At 42.6% G+C, this 27,500-nt stretch overlaps 1 protein-coding gene across 2 annotated transcripts in view; it reads left to right on the forward strand.

The window, feature by feature from the left end:
* The first annotated feature begins 1,180 nt into the window (after positions 1 to 1,180).
* Positions 1,181 to 27,500, forward strand: part of LOC139765247 (uncharacterized) — a 78,893-nt gene continuing 52,573 nt past the window's right edge. The window contains exon 1 of one of the 2 annotated variants that reach the window (XM_071692584.1): positions 1,181 to 2,821. In XM_071692584.1, the coding sequence (XP_071548685.1) occupies positions 1,319 to 2,782 (1,464 nt within the window). In that variant the 5' untranslated portion in view covers positions 1,181 to 1,318 and the 3' untranslated portion in view covers positions 2,783 to 2,821. Of the gene's footprint in view, positions 2,822 to 26,381 lie in introns of those variants that run through there. The other variant, XR_011716624.1, reaches the window with a different exon arrangement.

Here is a 27,500-nt window from a genome sequence, read left to right on the forward strand (position 1 = left end):
TACGTGAGAAGTATTCTTAATCCCCTATCCCCAGGGATAATATATATATATATATATATATATATATATATATATATATATATATATATATATATATATATATTTATATATATATATATATATATATATATATATATATATATATATATATATATATATATATATACTCAACTGTTGTGCAATTGAAAATGAACTTTCGATGAACATAATGTATGTGTGTGTGTGTGTGTGTGTGTGTGTATTAGTAGAGAGAGATAGAGCGGTTCCTTGCTCTTAACTAGAGCGCATCCTTGAAGCTGCAGGAATCCCCCCCCTGGGGGGGTGTCTGAACCAGGGGCGTAAATTCTGGGGGATGGGGGTTGATTCACCCTCCTCCTCCTCCTCTCCTTATATCAAAGATACGAGTCTCGTCTTGCAATATTTTTTTTTTTCGAGTTGTTAATGAATACTCTGTCAGACAATTCTGCACGAGAACATGTCATCACCTGAGTAGCAAACTGTAGTTATTATCAATGCTGTCTGGAAAGGTGACAACTATATGATGGTCGGGCAATGACAAGACCACGCCCTGTTGGTCGGGCACTGATACCTCCTACCCACCCAAGGAAAACAGTCAAGCTTCGCCACTGGACTGGAAAATTATCATAGTAATATTTTCCTGCAGACGAACAAACAGAAGTGGTGAAATAAAACCACCCCTAGGAACATCCTTCGACTGACCTCGGAGACTTCTGTATACAAAGAAGGGTCATCTTTATATCAACTCCTCATGTTCAAACCGGTCAGTTGATCAGTTTAAGCATTGGGTGGTTGATATATCTGGCAGTGATGCTCTTCCATATCATAGTCTTTTATATATCTTACTAATACTATGTAGTTTGGTGGATCCGTATGCAAACCAACACGAACGCGACAAACTAGTCTAAGCGAAGGACTGACGTCACGTAAAAATGATGCCATGTTCTCTATAATGCTAAAATATTCAAACGATTCTTGAACTTCTATAATGCAAGACTCTCAATACCCTTAACCAAATATGTGCGTGCTACATACAGACAGACAGCTGTTAAGTCAAAGAGAAATGTCCTTGCGATTATGAGTTCATATAACGATAAATATATTGAATTCAATTTTCGCTGTCGTTCGGCACCTGTAGCCAGCAAAGCAGTGGCGGGCCGGGCCGGCCACAGTTCTGCAGTAGAGGTATAGTGAGAGTGATGTTTTAAGGTCTGCTCCTTTGATGGAAGACTTTCCGTTATTTTGGAGGTAATTGCCACTTTACAAAAAGCTAAATGATCAGAGGAGTTCAAGGAAGACAATGGCATTATCAGATATCGTGAGTGTTGTAGAAGATAGAAACATGCACAGATTTAAAGGCCCACCGCTGTTGCAGCTGCTGTTGCTTAAGCTCTTGCTGGTAGTATCTGCCGTGGCTGAACTCTCCTTGCCCGAAGTGTGTCGCATTCCTTACAATACAGCCGTGCTGAACACCTCAGGAACTGTGTTTTTCCATACTAATGTTAAGACACTGCGGATCGTGATGAGGAACCCCAAGTGTGGATCGCTTGTGGCCAGTAACGTAAACTTGGACGAAATTGTTGCGCGCAACTTGACTTCTGGAGAAGGGGATCAGGTTAACCCGTGGTATGAACTGAATTTCATTAGTAATAATGAAGAACATCTTGTGAAAATTGGGTCTCGGACAATAGAAAGATTTGAGAAGGAGCCTTCCCCGCTTGCTTGTGATATGAATGAGATTAAATTTTTCTTTGAAAGGTCTACGATTTTAGGTAGAAGCTGCATGGAATTGAACGATACATTACCCGTAGATAAACCTTTGAATATTTCTTTGTTCGGCTTTAACCTCGTCCCAGCCTCCCACAACAACCAACAACCTCGCCCTAGCGACAAGGGCACACACCCGTTCCCGTTTTCTAATGATCAGAACGACAGCACAATCATTGCCTTCAGTGGCATCGAGGATACAATCACAGGATACCGTAACTACCCTAAGGTAAACTCTGACTTCGTTAACGACCAGCCATCGTGGGTAAAGCGTTTTCGTAATGATGATAACCAAGATTATGGTAGTTGGCAAGACACGTCAGACACCTTCAGCCATAGCATCTTCGCCATTCCAACGTATCCTCCACCCATCACAGAGGACAGCAGGTCGCTTGACCCTAGTTACGGTTATCGAAACGATAGAGAGAGTGTTATCCCCATATTTATTGGCGTCATAGCATTTGTGGTTAGCATGTGTATACGCTTCTGTTTATGTCGTCGTAAGAGAGTCGTGACGACAGTTACAGTTATCAGGAGTATTCCTTCGCCAGAAGTTGAAGCGAATGAAGCCCCATCTCGTCATCAGGATCACTTGGACCTCCCTCCAGCCTATGCCGACATTCTGAACGAGACCTCGTCCGCTCAAGACTGCCCACCGGATTCCTACATGGACCTCCCTCCAGCCTACGACGACATCCGAGACGAGTCTGCGCCTCCTCCATACTCAGAAATTGAGGCCCAGTCCCCGGACGGTTCTGAGAGAGCTACACCATATCAGCCAAGTACCACTCTCGGTGACATAGCGACCCCAGGAGAGCCGATCCCCCAGGAAGAGACAGCAGATGGAGACGGCAACACTGAGCCGGTCGGTCCCTGCCCGCCCGGCCCGGACTCTGCAGAAGCAGGGATTGGTTCCTCCTCATTGACTCGGGTACTGACCTCACAATTTAGATCACTACGAACGCAGTTCGCCTTCAAGCCTCTTCAGGAAGAGTAATGGTCTGCATCAGCTACCGTCCTTAACTTGTTTTCTTGTGTAAGTATGATACATTTTTCTTGACCTTGATTAGTGTACCAACTTTCAGATCAGATGTATTCAGTTGCCGGAAGTGGATTGGGGTAGATCCTACTTGTCTGTTCCTATTCAGCGTATATGCCACTTGGTCATAAATTGGCTTTTATTTGGATTTTTGGTTTAGGCTCATCATATTCTGCCATTGTTTTGGTTCCAGAGCGACTAGCAGATGCCATGAATCCTTTTCCTTCACACAAGTAATCATGAACACTTTTGTTATGGTTGTTCAACTCTCACCTTTTCACTATAACAATAGCATGTCTGTTGATGCTGTAAGATTGCCTCTGAACCTAATCACTGCCTTATTATTATTTTCATATATTTCTTACTCTCAAACTATTGGCCATTTTCACTCGAATCTTTGAAGAACGAGTCAGCGCATACTAAATGTCTTTATCCTGATACAGAAGATATATTGATCATGACCTTTGACCCTACCTGTAAGGATCAGGTCAGACGTCAGTAGTGTCCCGGGTATAACGATGAGGGGTTTTTAGGGTTAATTGAAGATGATGACCTTTGGCCTGATCCGTAAAGGTGAGGTCAGAGGCCAGTAGTGTCTAGATTGTACTGAACATGAAGGCCATATTGAAGGTGTCCTAACCTGACCTGTAAGGGTTAGATTAGAATTAATTTGTATAGAAGAAGTAATGAGGATGTAGTGAAGATGGTCTTTGTCCTGACACGTAGGGATGTAGTGAAGATGGTCTTTGTCCTGACACGTAGGGATGTAGTGAAGATGGTCTTTGTCCTGACACGTAGGGATGTAGTGAAGATGGTCTTTGTCCTGACACGTAGGGATGTATTAAAGATGGTCTTTGTCCTGACACGTAGGGATGTTGTGAAGATGGTCTTTGTCCTAACACGTAGGGATGTAGTGAAGGTGGTCTTTGTCCTACACATAGGGATGTAGTGAAGATGAAGGTGTCATGAAGATAAAAGTTTAAAGATGGTCATCGACTCGACCCATAAGGTTATAGTGAAGATGTCTTTAAAGTGAATTTAGTATATTAAAGTTGTAGAGAATGTGGTATCTCCATCGCTAGTGAAACTGATAATGGTGGTGCAGAGAGAGATTTTCCCATCAGATATCCAGGTCATCCTAATAGGTATTGAACGAGACTTTAATTGTTATTAAAAAGGAAAAAAATTATAATGGCGTTCCTGTTAACGCTTGCAATGTCCGGGCGTTACGTGAGTTGCCTAAAACTCCTGGATCCCATAGTCCGGTCTTCACATATCCGATGTAATTATGTGAAATTTTCCTATTTGTAAGGGAGGCTACTGCTATCATGATGATGATAATATTCCTCTTTCCGTAGGTCAGTTTTAGATTGGGTGATACCCATAGGATATGATGAGAAATTTGTCAAAAAGAAAAAAAAATATTAGATTTTCCACAAGGCGCCATGTTACAATTTTCATAAATTGTTTGATTACTCCTCTGACTTATTACTCATTTCCTGTCTGGGAATAAGACATCTACAGCTCAAGTGTTTTGTAGCAGGTGTCGGCAGTACAGCAGAAATTTTGGGAACGTACGAACATTGAAATGTGGAAACAAACAATGTAATACCTTGACCGAGTGAAAATATTGTGGATTGAGAGCGTGAGCCAGGGACATGTGGGGAGATAATCAAGTGATCCGAAATCAAAACTACCGCCAGAGTCCGAGATCTCTCTCTCTCTCTCTCTCTCTCTCTCTCTCTCTCTCTCTCTCTCTCTCTCTCTCTCTCTCTCTCTCTCATATGTGGCCTCTTTTCGAGATATGGCTGCTTAAACGCACCTCCTTCTCTAGCCTAGGTCAGGCTTCGCTCAGGTTTTGTGTGAACATAGGCAGTCAGATTTCCCTAGCATATTTCTTTTCTACTTTCCGACTCTCTCCCAAGATCTCGCTTGGCTTACTTCCCCTGATGAAGCTGTTGGATCATCACTTGAAGAATAGACATTATTCTTTTCTCTTTGTTTACCTCGATGGGTTCAGCTTTTCGTATATGCCCCAGTGGCCGTGATTGCCGGCTAGGTTAAGAAAGAAAACGGTACGGTTTAAGTGGCCCCGAAACAAGTGTGGCAGGGAGGGAAGGGGTGGAGGAACAAAGCTGGCTAGCTGCCGGACACGTAGCCATGGTGGGGAATTTTAGCGAACCTGATTTAATTTCGTGACTGTACGACCTTTGAGCATTTCGGTGCAACCTTTGGTTTAAGAATGGCTGTCTTTGACCCGTTCTTTCAGGGCCAGGTCAAAGGCCACGTCCTGATACATGGGGGCAATATCCATGCTTAAAACGTTAATTATATGGACATTTTTAGTATTTAGAAAATCATTTTATCACAAATAAATCTTATGAGAATTATATTAGGATGTACTGGTAAATCATATGTCAGTTTAAAAATATATTAAACGTACTCAGTTGTAATGCAGGTTCTCTCTTAATGTTCTGCAGCTGTTTATAGACGGTAAATCTATATCCTGAGTTGATGTTTGAAGTATATTTAGGTGTATGATGGACTTTACACCTAACCTGAACAGGAGCAACAAGCAAACAGGCAGTGTTTGGCAGGCGCGAAGCCTAGTGGATGAGTCACAGGCGTGTGTTGGCTGCGGACACCTCTGGATAAGCAGTCTTTCCTGTAACTCAGTCTTCTTAGACACTCGGCAAACCTTATTTGTTTCCTTCTTATGCATTGGAAAAGTCAGCATTGTTCCGTGGGTAATTATTATGGTTTGTGAACAATACAGGAAATCTGGTAATCGGACGCTTTGTCACACAAGCACATACATTGATAAGCTGACTCAACGCTGTTGTCTTCTTATCCCGTGAACATTTAACATGTTTGAGAGGCGTCTTTGCTCTCGAGGCTGGAGGGAATGATAACACAGAGTCGAGATGGATATCCGGCCAGGAGTAGAGCAGGTGCGCAGTTGATGTGGATAAAAATAGAGCTTGTTTCAAGCTCCGGTGACAATGGAACACTTGGGTTGGGCCTTATCCTGTGAGAGTGGATGTAGTCTTAAGAATCGTCCAAAACATTAGAATAGGACGTTAAGAACTTTTTGTTTAGTGGATACATGAAGTGACCAGCCTTGCCGATTTAAGCTGGACAGTCCCGATTTAGAAATGTGTTCCACTGTGCCCCAGGAACAACATCTGGGGACGCTGAAATGTCTGGATGAGACGTTCTTGACTCATGAAGTAGCTGTTCCCCCAGAAATTTTAAGGAGGGACGCGAAAATATCCCGCCTCTAAAGCATCATTGCCCGCTTGTATCGTAATTGCCACCAGTGTTATATGAGTGCATGGAAGTTTTGCTTTCGTAAAGCAAACGTAGGTAAATACCAAAGGTCCAGTATGATTTTGAACTGAAATAAAAATATTTCCTGATTATGGATCGAAATTAAGAGCAACATTTACCCGACCCATGCACTCATTTTCATATATTTTCGTCCTAATACGTAAAATTCTTGATGTGAAATTAATTTGGTTACTATTGACTTCATAGAAAAAGAGTTAACCAGTGACTATTAATCTCTGCTGTGTCATGTATACTGGCATTCTGTGTGTAATAATAATGTACTGTTATGCAGTGGTATAGTCATAACAAACGATACAATGTCAAATTGGATTAGTTTTGGTGGGATGCTCTTATTTACTTTTGTACTCATTGCCGATACGTTTTTAATTTATAGACTTGTACGTTATCATCATAAGCATATCATCTGAGAGGAATTGATGCAAACAGAGGTGTATATCACCTTCTGTGACTGAAAAATCCTAAAAGGTGTGTTGCCAACTTTTCTCAGAAATAGTATCCTACTGGCGCAACAGTCGTGGAGGACAGTAAAATACTTCTGCTGAAAATCCAAGGTTGTGAATTTCGCAAAAAGAGAGAAACACCTTGAACATCTCGGACCCAAGTTTCTTCAGCACCTTGCCTGTTATCGTCAGAGACACCCTGAGGTCTACAGTAGAGAAGTTTACGAGTATCCTTGACAAGTACTTACAAAGTGTACCACACAAGCCAGACTGTGGAGGTTATGAGGGCCTGCGGGTTGCTGCTACCAACAGCTTGATCGACCAACGACCCAAACTAACGGCCTGGGCCCAGCCCAGCCTGTGAGGGGTTACTAAAAGACCCCAGAGATCTCACCATGGCAGAGAAGGGCATGTTAGAAGGTACAGTCGTCCCGACAGTGTGGTTTGGATGCGAGGCTTGAGCTCTACACGAGAATGTACTGAAGACGTTGAATGTGTCGGAAATGAAATGGCGAGTAGAGGTTGATTGTATAAGAAATGGTAGGATAAGAGAGTTGATGTAATAAGTAAGGTTGAGAACTCAAGGAGTTGTGGTAAAATGGCTTGGACACAAGGTGAGGAAAGGTTGATAAAGAGGATATATGTCAGAACTGGAGGGAAGAAGAAGGGCGAGATCGAATTGGATATGGTAAAAGGTTTTGAGTGTTCTGGGCTTGAACATGCAGGAGGGCGTAAAGCGTGCACGGGTTAGACTGAATTTTGATGTGGTATATATATGGCGTCACGTACAGTCGGTTGAACTGAACCAGGGTGTATGAAGCGGTCGGGGGAGGGGGGGGGGATTGGTGCATCACATTCGACTTCGTCAGTACTTGGCGCTACTTCGCTGGCGAGGGAAGCTGCAAACAAGTATGAAAAAGTTATGTTTCAATTGATATGAAAAATGTTTTCCTGAGGGGAATTATTAGCTTTATATTTTCAGTTTGTCTCGTGCAGTCCCTGGTTTCCTGTGTGGTTCGTGTTAGATGGGTTGTGCTGTCTGAGTTACAGTGTGGAGCCAACGTCAGGCTGTGACCATAAGGGAGACATTTTTTTTCTCTTAGATTCTTGACATTTAACACACTAAACACACAATACCCGAAAGGAAATGTACGTGTAACGGAGAACTGCGATGTGAGGATCATTTCTTTACTAAGCCAATAACAAAAAGGTGACGTACGGTGTATGAAGGGCATACGATTCTCTCTCTCTCTCTCTCTCTCTCTCTCTCTCTCTCTCTCTCTCTCTCTCTCTCTCTCTCTCTCTCTCTCTCTCTCTCTCTGTTTTTAACTCTTGGTCATAAACTTTTACCCCAGAAAGCCAGTGTGATCGCTCTGTGGATGTTGCTTGACGTTGACGGCCTCTGTGACCCTGGCACTGGAGAGGCTTAAATGATCAACCAATCCCAGACGTTTTCTCCGTCTTTCTTTCCCTCTTTCCCACGCTTTCCCTCCCTCTTCCCCATGCTTTCCCTCCCTCTTCCCCATGCTTTCCCTCCCTCTTCCCCATGCTTTCTTTCCCTCCTCGTTCTGTCAAGAGCCCTTCGGCAAAGCCCTCCAAGTCTCTTGAGCTCCAAAATCTTTCCTTCCAGTCCCCAGTCAAGAAAGATTTAGACAATAATATGCAGCAGGATATATTGACCAGTTACCGTCGACCACCACATCTGTTGTATTTACATAATAGATATTCACACAAGGTCAGCAGTATGCAGTAACGTACTATTATTAGGAACTTGCTTGCCTACGGTTTGCAATATTTTTTCTTTCCTTTACAAATGAATTGTTAGACTAGATCATTTGCTCTGTGTGTACGTTCATATTAGATATGCATTAGTGTTCGACAAAGTGTTCTATCTTTGTTATTCTGTAGACGATTATTATCTTTATTGTGTTGATGGCGGGATTATGCCAAATAAGATGGCTGGTGTATATACCTAATGACCGGCTACGCCCCTCACCCCCCCGTCACCTTAATTGGGCTGTCTCTCCCACTGAACAAAACTTCAACCATTCTAGGCACCTCTTACGGCGTATTCATGTTATTTACTTCCCACACCAATAACATAAACACAAAAGCAACACACACGCAAAATGTCCTCAGTACACTAACTGGCACCAGAGTTAGTCAAGTAAAAGAATCCCATGATTTATTCTGTAAAGAATTTATATCCATTATAAATTATGCCCCACCTTCCTGGTCTTCCTCCTTTTTCAAATGCAAATGTAACAAAGCTACAAACTACATGAAATAGTGCACTCGAAACAATCTGTGGCAGCCAGTCAAAGACAGGTAATCAACACCACAATGAAACAAAGACAGGTAATCAACACCACAATGAAACAAAGACAGGTAATCAACACCACAATGAAACAAAGACAGGTAATCAACACCACAATGAAACAAAGACAGGTAATCAACACCACAATGAAACAAAGACAGGTAATCAACACCACAATGAAACAAAGACAGGTAATCAACACCACAATGAAACAAAGACAGGTAATCAACACCACAATGAAACAAAGACAGGTAATCAACACCACAATGAAACAAAGACAGGTAATCAACACCACAATGAAACAAAGACAGGTAATCAACACCACAATGAAACAAAGACAGGTAATCAACACCACAATGAAACAAAGACAGGTAATCAACACCACAATGAAACAAAGACAGGTAATCAACACCACAATGAAACAAAGATCCTCCCGGTACAGACCCATCACAAAGTGATTCGCATTCTACAGAACCACTAGAGCCTTCCCACCCTAACCATTGTTCATCTAACCTACAACACCCGAGTAGAAATAGACAGCTTACGCATTGCTTCACACTACTGCATTCTGTACTAAAAGATCCCCACACCCTCAACATACATAACAACGACAGCACACACATGCACACACACACAAAAAAAACAGGCACTAACCAGCCAACCTCCCAACTCGGTCTTAAACTCCAACACACCAAACATCCATCCATCAGAAACCACACTCCCCAGACAAACAAGAGTCACGATATCCCGCATACGCTCTGAACACCACCTATCACTTGTGACATGACAAACACCATTTCAACATATTGCAAGACCCTTCGTGTCCACGATGCAACTATCATAAGGAAGACGACACTGAGAACTTGCTAATCAACTGCCCAGTATCCTGTGCACATACACGAACACATATCACAACACTTGTGACATTTGGTTACGACCGGCAGGTGTGACCAGTTTCCTTAGCGCTGCAGGAGCCTCATGAAGATAGAAGTGACTCCTGAGCAGAAACATATGTGTATACGAGTGGATGGGTCTTTCTTCGTCAGTTTCCTGGCGCTACTTCGCTGACGCGTCTGGGGTAAATCATGGTGGGGGGGGGGGGGGGGGGTGTCTGTGGGGCCTGGATGTCGATGGGGAGGTGTGGTTTCGGTGCATTACACATGACAGTTAGGACTGAGTGTGAACGAATGTGACCTTTTTTGTTTGTTTTCCTGACGCTACTTTGCTGAAGCTGGGGGTTAGCGATGCTGCCTCCTGTGGGGCGTGGTAGCGACAGAAATGGATGGAGGTAAGCAAGTATGAATATGTACATGTGTATATATGTATATGTATGTGTAAGTATATGCTGATATGTATTCGTATGTATATGGGCGTTTATATATATATATATATATATATATATATATATATATATATATATATGATTTTATTTATTTATTTTGCTTTGTCGCTGTCTCCCGCGTTAGCGAGGTAGCGCAAGGAAACAGACGAAAGAATGGCCCAACCCACCCACATACACATGTATATACATACACGTCCACACACGCAAATATACATACCTATACATCTCAATGTACACATATATATACACACACAGACATATACATATATACACATGTACATAATTCATACTGTCTGCCTTTATTTGTTCCCATCGCCACCTCGCCACACATGGAATAACAACCCCCTCCCCCCTCATGTGTGCGAGGTAGCGCTAGGAAAAGACAACAAAGGCCCCATTCTTTCACCCTCAGTCTCTAGCTGTCATGTAATAATGCACTGAAACCACAGCTCCCTTCCACATCCAGGCCCCACAGACCTTTCCATGGTTTACCCCAGACGCTTCACATGCCCTGGTTCAATCCATTGACAGGACATCGACCCCGGTATACCACATCGTTCCTATTCACTCTATTCCTTGCACGCCTTTCACCCTCCTGCATGTTCAGGCCCCGATCACTCAAAATCTTTTTCACTCCATCTTTCCACCTCCAATTTGGTCTCCCACTTCTCGTTCCCTCCACCTCTGACACATATATCCTCTTGGTCAATCTTTCCTCACTCATTCTCTCCATGTGACCAAACCATTTCAAAACACCCTCTTCTGCTCTCTCAAACACACTCTTTTTATTTCCACACGTCTCTCTTACCCTTACATTACTTACTCGATCAAACCACCTCACGCATCACATTACCACACATCTCTCTTACCCTTACATTACTTACTCGGTCATACCACCTCACACCACATATTGTCCTCAAACATCTCATTTCCAGCACATCCACCCTCCTGCGCACAACTCTGTCCATAGCCCACGCCTCGCAACCATACAACATTGTTGGAACCACTATTCCTTCAAACATACCCATTTCGCTTTCCGAGATAATGTTCACGACTTCCGAACATTCTTCAAGACTCCCAGAATTTTCGCCCCCTCCCCCACCCTATGATTCACTTTCGCTTTCATGGTTCCATCCGCTGCCAAATCCACTCCCAGGTATCTAAAACACTTTACTTCCTCCAGTTTTTCTCCATTCAAACTTACCTCCAATTGACTTGTCCCTCAACCCTACTGTACCAAATAACCTTGCTCTTATTCACATTTACTCTCAGCTTCCTTCTATCATACACTTTACCAAACTCAGTCACCAGCTTCTGCAGTTCCTCACACGAATCAGCCACCAGCGCTGTATCATCAGCGAACAACAACATACTCACTTCCCAAGCTCTCTCATCCACAACAGACTGCATACTTGCCCCTCTTTCCAAAACTCTTGCATTCACCTCCCTAACAACCCCATCCATAAACAAATTTAACAACCATGGAGACATCACACACCCCTGCCGCAAACCAACATTCACTGAGAACCAGTCACTTTCCTCTCTTCCTACACTTACACATGCCTTACATCCTCGATAAAAACTTTTCACTGCTTCTATCAACTTGCCCCCTACACCATATATTCTTAATAACCTTCCACAGAGCATCTCTATCAACTCTATCATATGCTTTTTCCAGCTCCATAAATGCTACACACAATCCATTTGCTTTTCTAAGTATTTCTCACATACATTCTTCAAAGCAAACACCTGATCCACAGAACCTCTACCACTTCTGAAACCACACTGCTCTTCCCCAATCTGATGCTTTGTACATACCTTCACCCTCTCACTCAATGTCCTCCCATATTATTTCCCAGGAATACTCAACAAACTTATACCTCTGTGATTTGAGCACTCACTCACTGCAGTTCCTCTCACGAATCAGCCACCAGCGCCGTGTCATCAGCGAACAACATACTCACTTCCCAAGCTCTCTCATCCCCAACAGACTGCATACTTGCCCCTCTTTCCAAAACTCTTGCATTCTCCTCCCTTTGCCTTTGTAGAATGGCACTATGCAAGCATTCCTCCAATCCTCAGGCACCTCACCATGAGTCATACATACATTAAATAACCTTACCAACCAGTCAACAACAGAGTCACCCATTTTTTTAATAAATTCCACTGCAATACCATCCAAACCCGCTGCCTTGCCGGCTTTCATCTTCGGCAAAGCTTTTACTACCTCTTCTCTGTTTACCAAATCATTCTCCCTAACCCTCTCACTTTGCACACCACCTCGACCAAAACACCCTATATCTGCCACTCTATCATCAAACACATTCAACAAACCTTCAAGATAATCACTCCATCTCCTTCTCACATCACCACTACTTGTTATCACCTCCCCATTAGCCTCCTTCACTGAGGTTCTCATTTGTTCCCTTGTCTTACGCACTTTATTTACCTCCTTCCAGAACATCTTTTTATTCTTCCTAAAATTTAACAATACTCTCTCACCCAACTCTCATTTGCCCTCTTTTTCACCTCTTGCACGTTTCTCTTGACCACATGCCTCTTTTTTATACATCTCCCACTCATTTGCAGTATTTCCCTAAAAAAATCGTCCAAATGCCTCTCTCCTCTCTTTCACTAATAACCTTACTTCTTCATCCCACCACTCACTACCCTTTCTAATCTGCCCACCTCCCACGCTTTTCATGCCACAAGCATCTTTTGCGCAGCCATCAATGACTCCCAAAATACATCCCATTGCTCCCCCACTCCCCTTACGTCCTTTGTTTTCACCTTTTTCCATTCTGTACTCAGTCTCTCCAGGTACTTCCTCACACAAGTCTCCTTCCCAAGCTCACTTACTCTCACCACTCTCTTCACCCCAACATCTCCCTTCTTTCCTGAAAACCTCTACTAATCTTCACCTTCGCCTCCACAAGGTAATGATCAGACATCCCTCCAGTTGCACCTCTCAGCATATTAACATCCAAAAGTCTCTCTTTCGCGCGCCTATCAATTAACACGTAATTCGATAACGCTCTCTGGCCATCTCTCCCACTTACATACGTATACTTATATATATATATATATATATATATATATATATATATATATATATATATATATATATATATATATATAATATATATATATATATATATATATATATATATATATATATCACTTTTTAAACCAGGTATTCCCAATCACCAGTCCTTTTTCAGCACATAAATCTACAAGCTCTTCACCATTTCCATTTACAACACTGAACACCCCATGTACACCAATTATTCCCTCAACTGCCACATTGCTCACCTTTGCATTCAAATCACCCATCACTATAACCCGGTCTCGTGCATCAAAACTACTAACACACTCACTCAGCTGCTCCCAAAACACTTGCCTCTCATGATCTTTCTTCTCATGCCCAGGTGCATATGCACCAATAATCACCCATCTCTCTCCATCCACTTTCAGTTTTACCCATATCAATCTAGAGTTTACTTCCTTACACTCTATCACATACTCCCATATATATATATATATATATATATATATATATATATATATATATATATATATATATATATATATATATACATAAGCATTACAAATTCATACTTGCTTGCCTTCATTCATTCCCGTCCTCACCCCCCCATACAGGAAACAGCATCGTCACCCTCTCCGTCAGCGAAGTATCGCTAAGAAAAAAGACAGAAGAAAAGGCCACATTCGTTCGCGCTTAGTCTCTAGCTGTCATGTGTTATGTACCGAAACCACAGCGCACTATCCACATCCAGGCCCACAGACCTTTCCATGGTTTACCGCAGATATTTCACATGCACTTGTTCAGTCCATTGACAGCACGTAGACCAGTATACCACATCGTTCCAATTCACTCTATTCCTTGCACGCCTTTCACCCTCCTGTATGTTTAGGCCCCGATCGCTCAAAATGTTTCTCACTCCATTCTTCTTCCTCCAATATGGTCTCCGGCTTCTTGTTCCCTCCACCTCTTGACGCATATATCCTCTTTGTCAACTTTTCCTCATTCATTTCTCCATATGTTAAAGCCATTTCAACACCCTCTTCTGCTCTATCAACCACACACTTTTTATTACCACATATTACGCTTACCCTTTCATTACTTACTCGATAAAACTACCTCACACCACATATTGTCCTCAAACATTTCATTTCCAACACATCCACCCTCCTCCGCACATCCACATAATATTGATGGAACCACTATTCCTTCAGACATACCCATTTTTGCTCTCCAAGATAATGTTCTCTCTTTCCACACATTTTTCATCGCTCCCAGAACCTTCGCCCCCTCCCTCACCCTATGACTCACTTCCATGGTTCCTATTGCTGCTGAGTCCACTCCCAGATATCTCAAACACTTCACTTCCTCCAGGTTTTCTCCATTCAAACTTGTATCCATCCCAACTAATTTGTCCCTCAACCCTGCTGAACCTAATAACCTTACTCTTATTCACATTTACTCTCAACTTACTCCTTTCACACGTTTCCGAACTCAGTCACCAACTTCTGCAGTTTCTAACTCATATCAGCCAAAATTGCTGTATCATTTCGACAACAACTGTCTCTTCCCAGAACCTCTCATCCACAACAGACTCGCCCCTCTCACCAAAATTCTTGCATTTACCTCCCAAACAACCCCATCCATAAACAAATTAAACAAGCATGGAGACATCACGCACCCCTGCCGCAAACCAACATCACTGGGAACCAGTCACTTTCCTCTCTTCCTACTCGTACACATGCTTTGCACCCTTGATAAAGAACTTTTCACTGCTTCTAGCAGCTTACCTCATACACAAAATTCTTAAGACCTTCCTCAAAGCATATCTATCAACCCTATCATATGCCTTATCCAGATCCATAAATGCTTCATGCAGATACATCTATTTTTCTAAGTATTTCTCACACATTCTTCAAAGTAGACACCTGATCCACAAATTATCTAACGCTTCTGAAACCACAATGTTCTTCCCCAATCTGATGCTCTGTAAATGCCTTTACCCTCTCAATCAGTACTCTCCCATATAATTTTTCTGGAATACTCAACAAACTTACGCCTCTATAGTTTGAACACTCACCTTTATTCCCTTTGCCTTTTTATAGTGGCATTATACATGCATTCCGCCAATCCTCAGGCACTTCACCATGATCCATACATACACTAAATATCCTTACCAACCAACGAACAACAGTCACCCCCTTTCTTAATAAATTCAACTGGAATACCATCCAAACCCGACGCCTTACCGGATTTCATCTTCAGCATGGCTTTCGCCACCTCTTCTCTCTTCACCAAACCACTCTCCCTAACTCTTTCACTTCGCACACCACCCCGAATAAAATACCCTACATCTGCCATTTTATCATCAAACACATTCAACAAACCTTCAAAATACTCGCTCCATCTCCTCACTTCATCAGTATCTGTTATCACTTCCTCCCTTGCCCCCTTCACCGATGTTCCCATTTGTTCTTTTGTCTTACGCACGTTCTTTTCCTCCTTCCTAAACATATTTGTATTCTCCTTAAAGTTTAATGATACTTTTTCTCCCCAACTCTCATTTGCCCTCTTATTCAATCCTTGTACCTTTCTCTTGACATCCTGCCGCTTTCTCTTATACATCTTCCAGTCATTTGCACTCCTTCCTTGTAAGTATCGTCCAAATGTCTATGTTTTTTCTTTCACTAACAACTTTACTTCTTCATCCCACCAGTCACTACCTTTTCTAATCTGCCCACCACCCTCCTTTTCCGTGCCACCTACATCTCATGCACATGCCATCACAACTTCCTTAAATACATCCCATTCCTCACCCACTCCCCTCACGTCATTTGCTCTCACCCTTTGCCGTTCTACACTCAGTCTCTCTTGGTACTTTCTCACACAAGTCTCCTTTCGAAGCTCACCTTCTCTCACCATTCTTTTCTCCTTGACATTCTTCTTTTTTGAGAACCTCAACAAATCTTCACCTTCTCTACATCCCACCAGCTGCCCCTTTCTGCACAGTAACATCAAAAAGTCTTTCTTTTACATGCTTATCATTTGACTTGTCATCTATCAATGCCCTTTGACCATCTCTCCTACTCACATACGTATACTTATGTATATCTCTCCTTTTAAACCAAGTATTTTCAATCACCAGTCTTTTTTCATCACACAAATACACAAGCTCTTCACCATTTCTATTCAATATACTGGATTCCCCATGTACACCAATTTTACCCTCAACTGCCACATTACTCACCTTAACGTTTAGATCACCCATCACTATAAGAGAACAAATGGGAACATCTCTCAAGGGGGCAAAAGGGGAAGTTATAACAGATAGTGATGAAACGAGCAGATGAAGTATTTTAAAGGATTGGTAAATATTTGATAATAGAGTGGCAGATGTAGGGTGTTTTGATAGGGGTGTTATGCAAAGTGAGAGAGCCGAGAAGTGTCGTTTGGTGAAGGGAGAACAGGGTGAAAGCCTTGCGGAAGATAAAATTCGGCAAGGCGGCTGGAGTGGATGGTATTGAAGCTGAATTTATTAAGAAAGGGGGGTGACTGTGTTGTTGATTGGTTGGTATAGATCATGTTGAAGTGCTTGAGTATTGGCGGAATGCATGTATAGTGCCATTGTATAAAGGTATGGGAGATAAAGGTGAGCGTGCAAACTACATAGGTTTGTTGAGTATGCCTGGTAAGTTGTACAGGAGGGTATTCATTGAGAAGATCAAGGCACGTACAGAGCATCACGAATGAGGTGGGGTAGTGTGGCTTCAGACTTGATAGAAGATCTATGGATCAAGTGTTTGCTTTGAAGAATATGTGTGAGAAATGATTAGAAAAACATGTATTTGTATGTGGCAATTATGGATCTGGAGAAGGGTTGATAGAGATGCTTTGTTGAAGGTCCTATGAATATATGGTGTGGGAGGTAAGTTGCTGGAAGGAGTGAGCAGTTTTTTATCAAGGGTTAGGAGTGTAGATGAGTAGGAAGAGAGGAGATTGAATGGTTTCCAGTGAAGATAGCTTTGCGGCAGGTATGTCACCATGGGTGTTTGAATTGTTTATGGATGGTGTAGGTGAGAGAGGTAAATGATAGATTCTTGGATAGAGGGGCGAGTACGCAGGCTGTTGGGGATGAGAGGGACTGGGAAGTGAGTCAGTTGTTGTTCGCCGATGATATAGCTCTAGTGGCTGCTTCAAGTCAGGAACTGCAGAAGTTGTCTGAGTTTGGAAAAGTGTGTGAAAGGAGAAAGTTTGGAGTAAATGTGAATAGAATCAAAGTAATTAAGTTCTGCAGATTGAAGGACAAGCTTAATGGGATGTAAGTTTGAATGGAGAGAAAGTGGAGGAAGTGAAGTGCTTTAGATGTCTGGTAGTGGACTTAGCAGCGAATGGAACCATGGAAGTGGAAGTGAGTCAAAGGATGGGAGAAGGGGCGAAGTTTCTGGGAGCGATGAAGAATGTTTGGAAAGAGATAACGCTATCTCGGAAGGCATGAATAGGTATGTTTGAAGGAATAGTAGTTCCAGTAATGTTATACGGTTGCGAGGCATGTGCTATAGATAGGGTTGTGCGGGGAAGGCGGATGTGTTGGGAATGAAATGTTTAAGGACAATATGTGGTGTAAGGTGGTTCGATCGAGTAAGTAATGAAAGGGTAAGTGAGATGTGTATTAACAAAAAGTGTGTGTTTGAGAGAGCAGAAGAGGGTGTTGAAATGGTTTGGAAATACGGTGAGAATGAGTGAGGTTGAAAAGGTCTATGAGGCTTGGATGTGGATAGGGAGTTATGGTTTCCGTGCCTTACACATGACAGCTAGAGAAAGTATGTGCGCGGATGTGGCCTTTCTTTGTCTGTTTCCTGGCGTTACCTCGCTTACGCAGGGGGCGGCGATTGGGTGTGGAGGAAGAGAAAAGAATGTATATGTTATCTTTTTTTTTTCGTTTCTTTCATGCATTTGTGCTGTTTGCATTAAGCCGGGGTGGCGTCGAGAATGGATGAACGCGAACAAGTTTGAATATGTATTTTCGTAAATATGTTTGTGTATGTAAATGTATGTATGTATATCTATGGATATGGGCGTGTGTGTGTGTGTGCGTGCGTGCGTGATTGTGTGTGTGTGTGTGTGTGTGTGTGTGTGTGTGTGTGTGTGTGTGTGTGTGTGTGTGTGTGTTCGTTTGTTTCCTGGTGCAACTTAGCTAACGCGTGAAATTGCGATCAAGAAACCAGCGATGTATCATCAGCGAACAACAAATGACTCACTTCCCAAGCCCTTCCATCCACAACACACTGCATATTTGCCCATCTCTCCAAAACTCTTGCATTCACCTCCCTAACAACCCCATCCATAAACAAATTAAACAACCATGGAGACATCACGCACCCCTGCCGCAAACCGATATTCACTGGGAACCAATCACTTTCCTCTCTTCGTACTGGTACACAAGCCTTACATCCTCGATAAAAGCTTTTCACTGCTTCTAGGAACTTGTCTCCAACACCATATACCCCTAGTACCTTCCACAGAGCACCTCTATCAACTCTATCATATACCTTCTTCAGATCCATAAAGTGAAGTGTTTTAGATATCTCTGAGTGGATTTAACAGCGAATGGAAACATGGAAGCGGAAGCGAGCCACAGGGTGGGGGAGGGGGCGAAGGTTCTGGGAGCGCTGAAAAATGCGTAGAAGGCGAGAACATTATCTCGGAAAGCAAAATTGGGTATGTTTGGAGGAATAGTGGTTCTAACAATGTTATATGGTTGCGAGCCATGGGCTATAGATAGGGTTGTGCGGAGGAGGGTGAATGTGTTGGAAATGAGATGCTTGAGGACAAGCATCTCATTTAGAGGTGGTTTGATCGAGTAAGTAATGAAAGGGTAAGAGAGATGAGTGGTAATAAAAAGTGTGTGGTTGAGAGAGTAGAAGAGGGTGTATTGAAATGGTTTGGTCACATGGCTCTCAGAGAATGAGTGAGGAAAGATTGACAAAGAGGATATATGTGTCGGAGTGGAGGGAACGAGGAGAAGTGGGAGACCAAATTGGAGGTGGAAGGATGGAGTGAAAAGGATTTTAAGCGATCAGGGCCAGAACATACAAAAGTGTGAAAGGCTTGCAAGGAATAGAGTGAATTGGAACGATGTGGTATACCGGGGTCGACGTGCGGTCAATGGAATGAATCAGGGCATGTGAAGTGTCTGGGGTACACCATGGAAAGTTTTGTGGGGCCTAGATGTGGAAAGGGGGCTGTGGTTTCGGTGCATTACACATGACAGCTGGAGACTGAATGTGAACGAATGTGCCCTTTGTTATCTTTTTCTAGCGTTACCTCGCGCGCATGCGGTAGGTGGGGGAGGGGGGTGCCATTTCATGTATGGCGGTGTGGCAATGGAAATCGTTAAGGGCAGCAAGTATGAATATGCACATGTTTACATATGTATTTGTCTGTGTATGTATATGTGTGTATACATTGAAATGTAAAGGTATGTATATGTCCGTGTGTGCGCGTGTATGTATATAAATGTGTATATGGATGGGTTGGGCCATTCTTTGGTCTGTTTCCTTGCGCTACCTTGCTAACGCGGAAAACAGCGACAAAGTATGATAAATGTATTACAGCTATGAAATTTGAGGATTTTAGTCATGCTACTTTAAAAAGGCTATTGAGGCAAGTCACTCTCGTATGGTTTTCAAGATATGAAAAGGATATCCTTGAATTTAGAGTTTGGTAATTCCATTCGTTTTGAAAAACTGAAAGAAAATCAAATTTCAAAACATACGCTAAAAACTTTTACCCCCATGACCCGGGTTGACCCCAGGCTATTGGGTTGGGTCATCTGTCCAACAAGCTGTTGGAAACAACAACTGCAACTCTCTGACCCACATAGCCACCACAGCCTGGCTGGCCTGGTACACTGTAGGTGCTTGTTCATTGCACTATTGAACGCTTATACCATGCATCCCAGGCTGTTTCTGTTGATGGTTGGCAATGTGTTGACGAGTCTTTGTCCCCGAATGTTTAAGGTGTTCTTTCTTTTTTGGACTCGTCGCACCTTTGGATTTCAAAGGCAGTGTTTTACAATCTTCCAAACTTGGTCGTGCCAGTCGGATGTTATCTTCGAATGTATGTTGAGAACCATACCTTCCAGGATTTCCCAGGTACAGATGATGATATACCTCTCTTGTCCGCGCTTCAGGGTGTAAAGCCTCTTGAGATTTTCAGTTGTTCCTGGTGATTTATGTCCTTTACTACATTGCTAAGGGGCTGTGAAAGATCTCCGGACGCATTCCAGTCCCGCGATTTCTCCCGCGTTGTGTGGTGAATGTAGAACACATCAGTGTTTTCAGTTCGTGATAGAATTAGCGCTGTAGATAATAGCATTGGTTTGTCTTCCCCTTTATTGAAGGTCTGCACGAGCCAGCCTGCCACCCTTCTGCAAGAGACAACCGTTGTTTGGTTATGTTCGCTGAAGGTTAGATCGTCAGACGTTATCACGTCGAGGTCTTTCACATTTGTCAGCGGGTTTATGAAAGCATCTGTCTGTCTTGTGTTCTATATTGTTTTTTCTTCAGTATTCGTTGCCTAGTAAAAGAATACCAGTAAAAAACTTTATTTACATCTCCTTGTAGCCTTTCCGCATTTATGTTGATGTGCTTTTCATCATTATGTTTGTATCATCTGCAAAGGATGATATAAAACTGTGGCTCGTGTTTGTGTTAATATCAGGTATGAGAATGAGGAGCAGGAGAGCTTTTCATTGTGGAGGCACTGGTTTACAGCCCTGCAACGTGTTGTGATCTGTCCGTTAAAAAGTTGTATATCCATCTCCCAGTTTTTCTGGTTATTCCCATCTTTCGCTTTTTATGTGAATTGACACCATTGTCGACACATTTGTCAAATGTTTTTTTGCAGTCTGTGTCAATCCCGTCGGCATTGTCTCTGTTTTCCAGTGTCAACACTCCCATCATAATGGTGTCAGTCAACTTATACAGAGGCAAGATCATCCCGCCCCAACGTCATGTTGTCCAAGGCTATGGAGATTGTTCACTTCCATAAATCCCGTCCTCTTGCCTCTTACCACTCTTGTGGAGATGTTAATCATGTGCTATGTTAGTGCCTCTTACGACTCTTGCCGAGATGTTAATCATGTGCTATGTTAGTGCCTCTTACGACTCTTGCCGAGATGTTAATCATGTGCTATGTTAGTGCCTCTTACGACTCTTGTGGAGATGTTAATCAAGTGCTATGTTAGTGCCTCTTACGACTCTTGCCGAGATGTTAATCATGTGCTATGTTAATGCCTCTTACCACTCTTGTGGAGATGTTAATCATGTGCTATGTTGGTGCCTCTTACCACTCTTGTGGATATGTTAATCATGTGCTATGTTGGTGCCTCTTACGACTCTTGCGGAGATACGTTAATCATGTACTATGTTAATGCCTCTTACGACTCTTGCAGAGATGTTAATCATGTGCTATGTTAATGCCTCTTACGACTCTTGCGGAGATGTTAATCATGTGCTATGTTAATGCTTCTTACGACTCTTGCGGAGATGTTAATCATGTGCTATGTTAATGCCTCTTACGACTCTTGCGGAGATGTTAATCATGTGCTGTGTTAATGCTTCTTACCACTCTTGCGGAGATGTTAATCATGTGCTATGTTAATGCCTCTTACCACTCTTGCGGAGATGTTAATCATGTGCTATGTTAATGCTTCTTACGACTCTTGCCGAGATGTTAATCATGTGCTATGTTAATGCCTCTTATGACTCTTGCCGAGATGTTAATCATGTGCTATGTTAATGCCTCTTACGATTCTTGCGGAGATGTTAATCATGTGCTATGTTAATGCCTCTTATGACTCTTGCCGAGATGTTAATCATGTGCTGTGTTAATGCCTCTTACGATTCTTGCGGAGATGTTAATCATGTGCGATGTTAATGCCATCTGTCGACAGTTTAAAAACTGTGCTTCCACCTTTGTAGACTGGGACGATATTAAGGCAGTAACAAACTTTCGGGAATTATGGCAGAATCTAAACTTATTCTCCGGAGGATACTTCGTCTTCGTGCTAGATGTATTGCATATCAATGTGAAGACTTGAGTTTTAGGTGTCCAAGCTTAGGAGCTGAGTACGTGGGTATTTTCCCTCAGCGGTCCTCTCGAAATCCTGTGCTGAGTTGGTATCTGTGAGGTGCAGACTTGGCCTATTACCAATTAGGGACAAGTTTGTTGTTATTTATCTTTAATGTGTTTTTTTGGCGTGAAAGTAGACGATATAAATACTATTTTGTATGTTTGCTTTTTTTTTATGAAACATTTTGATTGAGTAGTTAGATTCTAGTAAGTTGTATAATTCGATTGTAATTTGTTATGTGTTATATGGTGTATCTAAAACCGTCCGGTCATTGGAGGATCAATATGTAGCTGAGCCCTAGACTGTAGGAGGGGGAGAGTTTTATATTGGTGTAGGCCCGTCTTAACCTTGTGTATATGGACCATGTCTTCACTCCTTGTACACACACACACACACACACACACACACACACACACACACACACACACACACACACACACACACACATTAGCCTTAGCCAGGTACCAATTCTTCGACCAGCCCCTCGGAAAGGGTGAACACCTGGGTTGGGTGTAGGCCGTCTGTCACACCCAAGAGTCTTACTCATGTGGCTCCAACCTCGGCTGGTCCGTGTGACTCATGCTTAGTAACGGTAATATGTGTGTAAGTGTGTGTGTGTGTGTGAGAGAGAGAGAGAGAGAGAGAGAGAGAGAGAGAGAGAGTGAGAGAGAGAGAGAGAGAGAGAGAGAGAGAGAGAGAGAGTTGTTAAGTGCATTTAAGTAGATTAACGGTGTAGAAAATGTTAAAAGTTCTTTTAAGTCCAAAAGATTAACGTAACATCTGGTCCACGTAATAGCAACACAATGTAGACGTGTTCTGCTTGGTTATTGAGCAGCCATCCTCCTCTGTGTCCCAGTTTTCCCCCTGCGCACATCAGACCTGGGGCTTCAGACTGGCAGAACTGGTCTACTATCTGTGTCATTACGAGTAGAAAACTGGCGAGGTTGGGTTTAAGGCGTTATTCCTTGACGACGTTGCCCGGCTGGTTGACAGAGTGCAAGGCCACGTTAACTGGCCACATTGGTATTGTAAAGGCTTATGTTTGGCGAGACTTCTTCCGTAACTGAGAACGCAAAACGAGATCTTCTCCACGAGTTCCTTTTTCTGGCAGAACGTGACATTCTCTTGTGTTATCTTTATGTAGTTCGTCCAAGCAGCGGCAGCCTGTGTGTTTATTTTGCTATAATAAGATAGGCTTGTACGGTAATATTACAGTTTATGCCCCCGGCACAAGTTACGACACTTGTGTTGTACACAATCGATAGATCTATTGTTTTTGTAAAATGTCCCTGACTAGGAAGACTGATTCTCTAGGTTAGGTAAACTGAGGACGGATATCACATCACTCTACCAAAAATGTTTTCTGGTGGGAAGCTGAAAAATGACCTCTTGTGCTTGTACTGTATGTATGTATGTATGTTTGGCCCACTATTCTTTCAAGGATGAATAAGTATATGTATCCTGTGGTATTTTATGGTTTGTCTGTGATGTGGCGTTTTAGTGGATTTGTTAGTGTTTTTCTTCTGTGTGAGAATACTATTTGTCTGTTTGCTTAGTTATCCCATCTCATTGCTTGATTGTATTACCATGTTTACTCTTACTTGTACACACACACACACACACACACACACACCAAAAAAAAAAAAAAAAAAAAAAAAAAAAAAACCATAGCCTAAGCCAAGTGTGTGTAACTTACTATTTGTGTTAAAGGTAGAGAGATTTACACTTGTATTGCCGTGGCAGATAACCTTGTGATTATGTAAAGTATCTTTGTCATATGTATGTACACTCTCTCTCTCTCTCTCTCTCTCTCTCTCTCTCTCTCTCTCTCTCTCTCTCTCTCTCTCTCTCTCTCTCTCTCTCTCTCACACACACACACCTAGCCTTAGCAAGGTACCCATCTATTGACCAACCCCGAAGGTAGGATGAACACCTGGGTTGGGTGTTGACTGACTGCCATTCCCATGATTCGAACCCATTTGGGTCCAACCCCGGCTTGGCCCGCCCAGACTCATGGTCAGTAGCGCTAACCACCACACCAGGGAGGCCCGTGTGTAATTACCATTTGCGTGTTCCGGGGAAAAGTTAATACACTCGCGTTACGGGGAAAAGGTTTTACACTCATGTTGCCCCATCACTTATCCTTAGGTATATTACACTGTGTCGTTACTCATGTTTGTATGCATATACCAGGATCAGCCACGTATCTATTTATCGACCAGTCCAGACGGTACTATATATATATATATATATATATATATATATATATATATATATATATATATATATATATATATATTTTTTTTTTTTTTTTTTTTTTTTTTTTTTTATACTTTGTCGCTGTCTCCCGCGTTTGCGAGGTAGCGCAAGGAAACAGACGAAAGAAATGGCCCAACCCCCCCCCCCATACACATGTACATACACACGTCCACACACGCAAATATACATACCCACACAGCTCTCCATGGTTCACCCCAGACGCCTCACATGCCCTGATTCAATCCACTGACAGCACGTCAACCCCTGTATACCACATGACTCCAATTCACTCTATTCCTTGCCCTCCTTTCACCCTCCTGCATGTTCAGGCCCCGATCACACAAAATCTTTTTCACTCCATCTTTCCACCTCCAATTTGGTCTCCCTCTTCTCCTCGTTCCCTCCACCTCCGACACATATATCCTCTTGGTCAATCTCTCCTCACTCATTCTCTCCATGTGCCCAAACCATTTCAAAACACCCTCTTCTGCTCTTTCAACCACGCTCTTTTTATTTCCACACATCTCTCTTACCCTTACGTTACTTACTCGATCAAACCACCTCACACCACACATTGTCCTCAAACATCTCATTTCCAGCACATCCATCCTCCTGCGCACATCTCTATCCATAGCCCACGCCTCGCAACCATACAACATTGTTGGAACCACTATTCCCTCAAACATACCCATTTTTGCTTTCCGAGATAATGTTCTCGACTTCCACACATTTTTCAAGGCTCCCAAAATTTTCGCCCCCTCCCCCACCCTATGATCCACTTCCGCTTCCATGGTTCCATCCGCTGACAGATCCACTCCCAGATATCTAAAACACTTCACTTCCTCCAGTTTTTCTCCATTCAAACTCACCTCCCAATTGACTTGACCCTCACCCCTACTGTACCTAATAACCTTGCTCTTATTCACATTTACTCTCAACTTTCTTCTTCCACACACTTTACCAAACTCAGTCACCAGCTTCTGCAGTTTCTCACATGAATCAGCCACCAGCGCTGTATCATCAGCGAACAACAACTGACTCACTTCCCAAGCATTTATGGATCTGGAGAAGGCATATGATAGAGTTGATAGAGATGCTCTGTGGAAGGTATTAAGAATATATGGTGTTGGAGGCAAGTTGTTAGAAGCAGTGAAAAGTTTTTATCGAGGATGTAAGGCATGTGTACGTGTAGAAAGAGAGGAAAGTGATTGGTTCTCAGTGAATGTAGGTTTGCGGCAGGGGTGTGTGATGTCTCCATGGTTGTTTAATTTGTTTATGGATGGGGTTGTAAGGGAGGTAAATGCAAGAGTCCTGGAAAGAGGGGCAAGTATGATATATATATATATATATATATATATATATATATATATATATATATATATATATATATATTCCTATAATTTCATTTTTTATTAGAATTTCTAAGAATATTTTGATCTGTACTAAGAGCGCTGAATAGCCTTAGGAGCTCCATTGCTTAGCCTTTAAGGCTAAATTTTATAATCTAATCCAATCCTGACGGCAGGATGAACACCTGGGTTGGGTGTAGGCTGACTGCCACGTTGAGGATTTGAACTCAAGCGGGTCCGACCCCGAGCTGGCCCATGGTCACTAGCAGTAAACACTACGCCACGGAGGAGGCCCGTGGCGTGCATGTGTGCATAATTACCCATAGTTATATAGCAACGGGGAGGGAGATCTATACTTATGTGGAGTGTTAGATTTGTGTTGCCTCATCTCTCAACCTTACATGTAAAAACAAACACATACACACCCCAGCTACTACATCTTCTGTGCTAGGATATTATTCTTAGGGATAACTTTGTCACTGAATGTGCATAAAACAACAACTTGAGTTGATAATATGAAATCATGAAATCCAGGGTGTTGATGAATGTGAAGATGCAAGGTAGCATATTTGACTCGTGTTTATGTAGACTCAAGCTCTGAAATGTCGAACAGGTTCCTATATAAGTAACCAAGGAAGGAAATATTAGTTGTTAGGTGGTCAGTCCAAAGATATTTTCTCTGGCTTTCATATCCTGCAGTTAACTGGTCGATCGACACCACATACGGCGAGATCTTGCTTTTGAAATTAGAAGTGAGGATTTATACATTTTCTTTCGTGAGGATTTATACATTTTCTTTCACGTCAGAGATAACATTTATTAATTTTACATTTTTTGTGAAAAGATTGCAGTTGAAACAGTAAGTGTTCAAAAACCATGAGATGTGAGGGATATCCAGCGCCCGCGCACTGGTTTGCGTCTCAGACCAGTGCGTCAGTTGGTCTCCCTCGTATTGATTACACGTGTACAGTCGTGTTGAGTGTAGCGATATTCTTGTGGTGATTTCACGAGTTCTAAAGCATCGAGAGGATGTTTGCTGGCATGCTGATGAAGACTGTTCGAGAGAGAAGGAACGAGCCACGAAGACAGGTTGTATGTTCCATGTCAGTGCTACGCTGGGCTGCCTTTCTGCTGTATTTGCTGGTTGTCCCTCCTCTCCCCGCCGTCTCGCTGATGGTGGTACCTTTGCCCGGGAACAGTGTTCGATTATTGAAGTCAACATCCATTCTCTTCCATACAAGTGATATTCGTCTGACATTTTTGGCAGTATCTGATCTCCCTCATTGTTCCTTTCATGAAGAATACGAGGTGAATTTAAGGGAATCCGTAGGCAGTAACTCGGACTTGATAGATCCCTTAGGTCGGCAGTGGTATGAACTCAGTTATTTTACGTATCGGTCTTTCCTCATCGTCAAGATTTATGGCCGGAAGAGCCATTT

This window comes from Panulirus ornatus, chromosome 53 (assembly GCF_036320965.1).
Source record: "Panulirus ornatus isolate Po-2019 chromosome 53, ASM3632096v1, whole genome shotgun sequence".
NCBI lineage: Eukaryota > Metazoa > Arthropoda > Malacostraca > Decapoda > Palinuridae > Panulirus > Panulirus ornatus.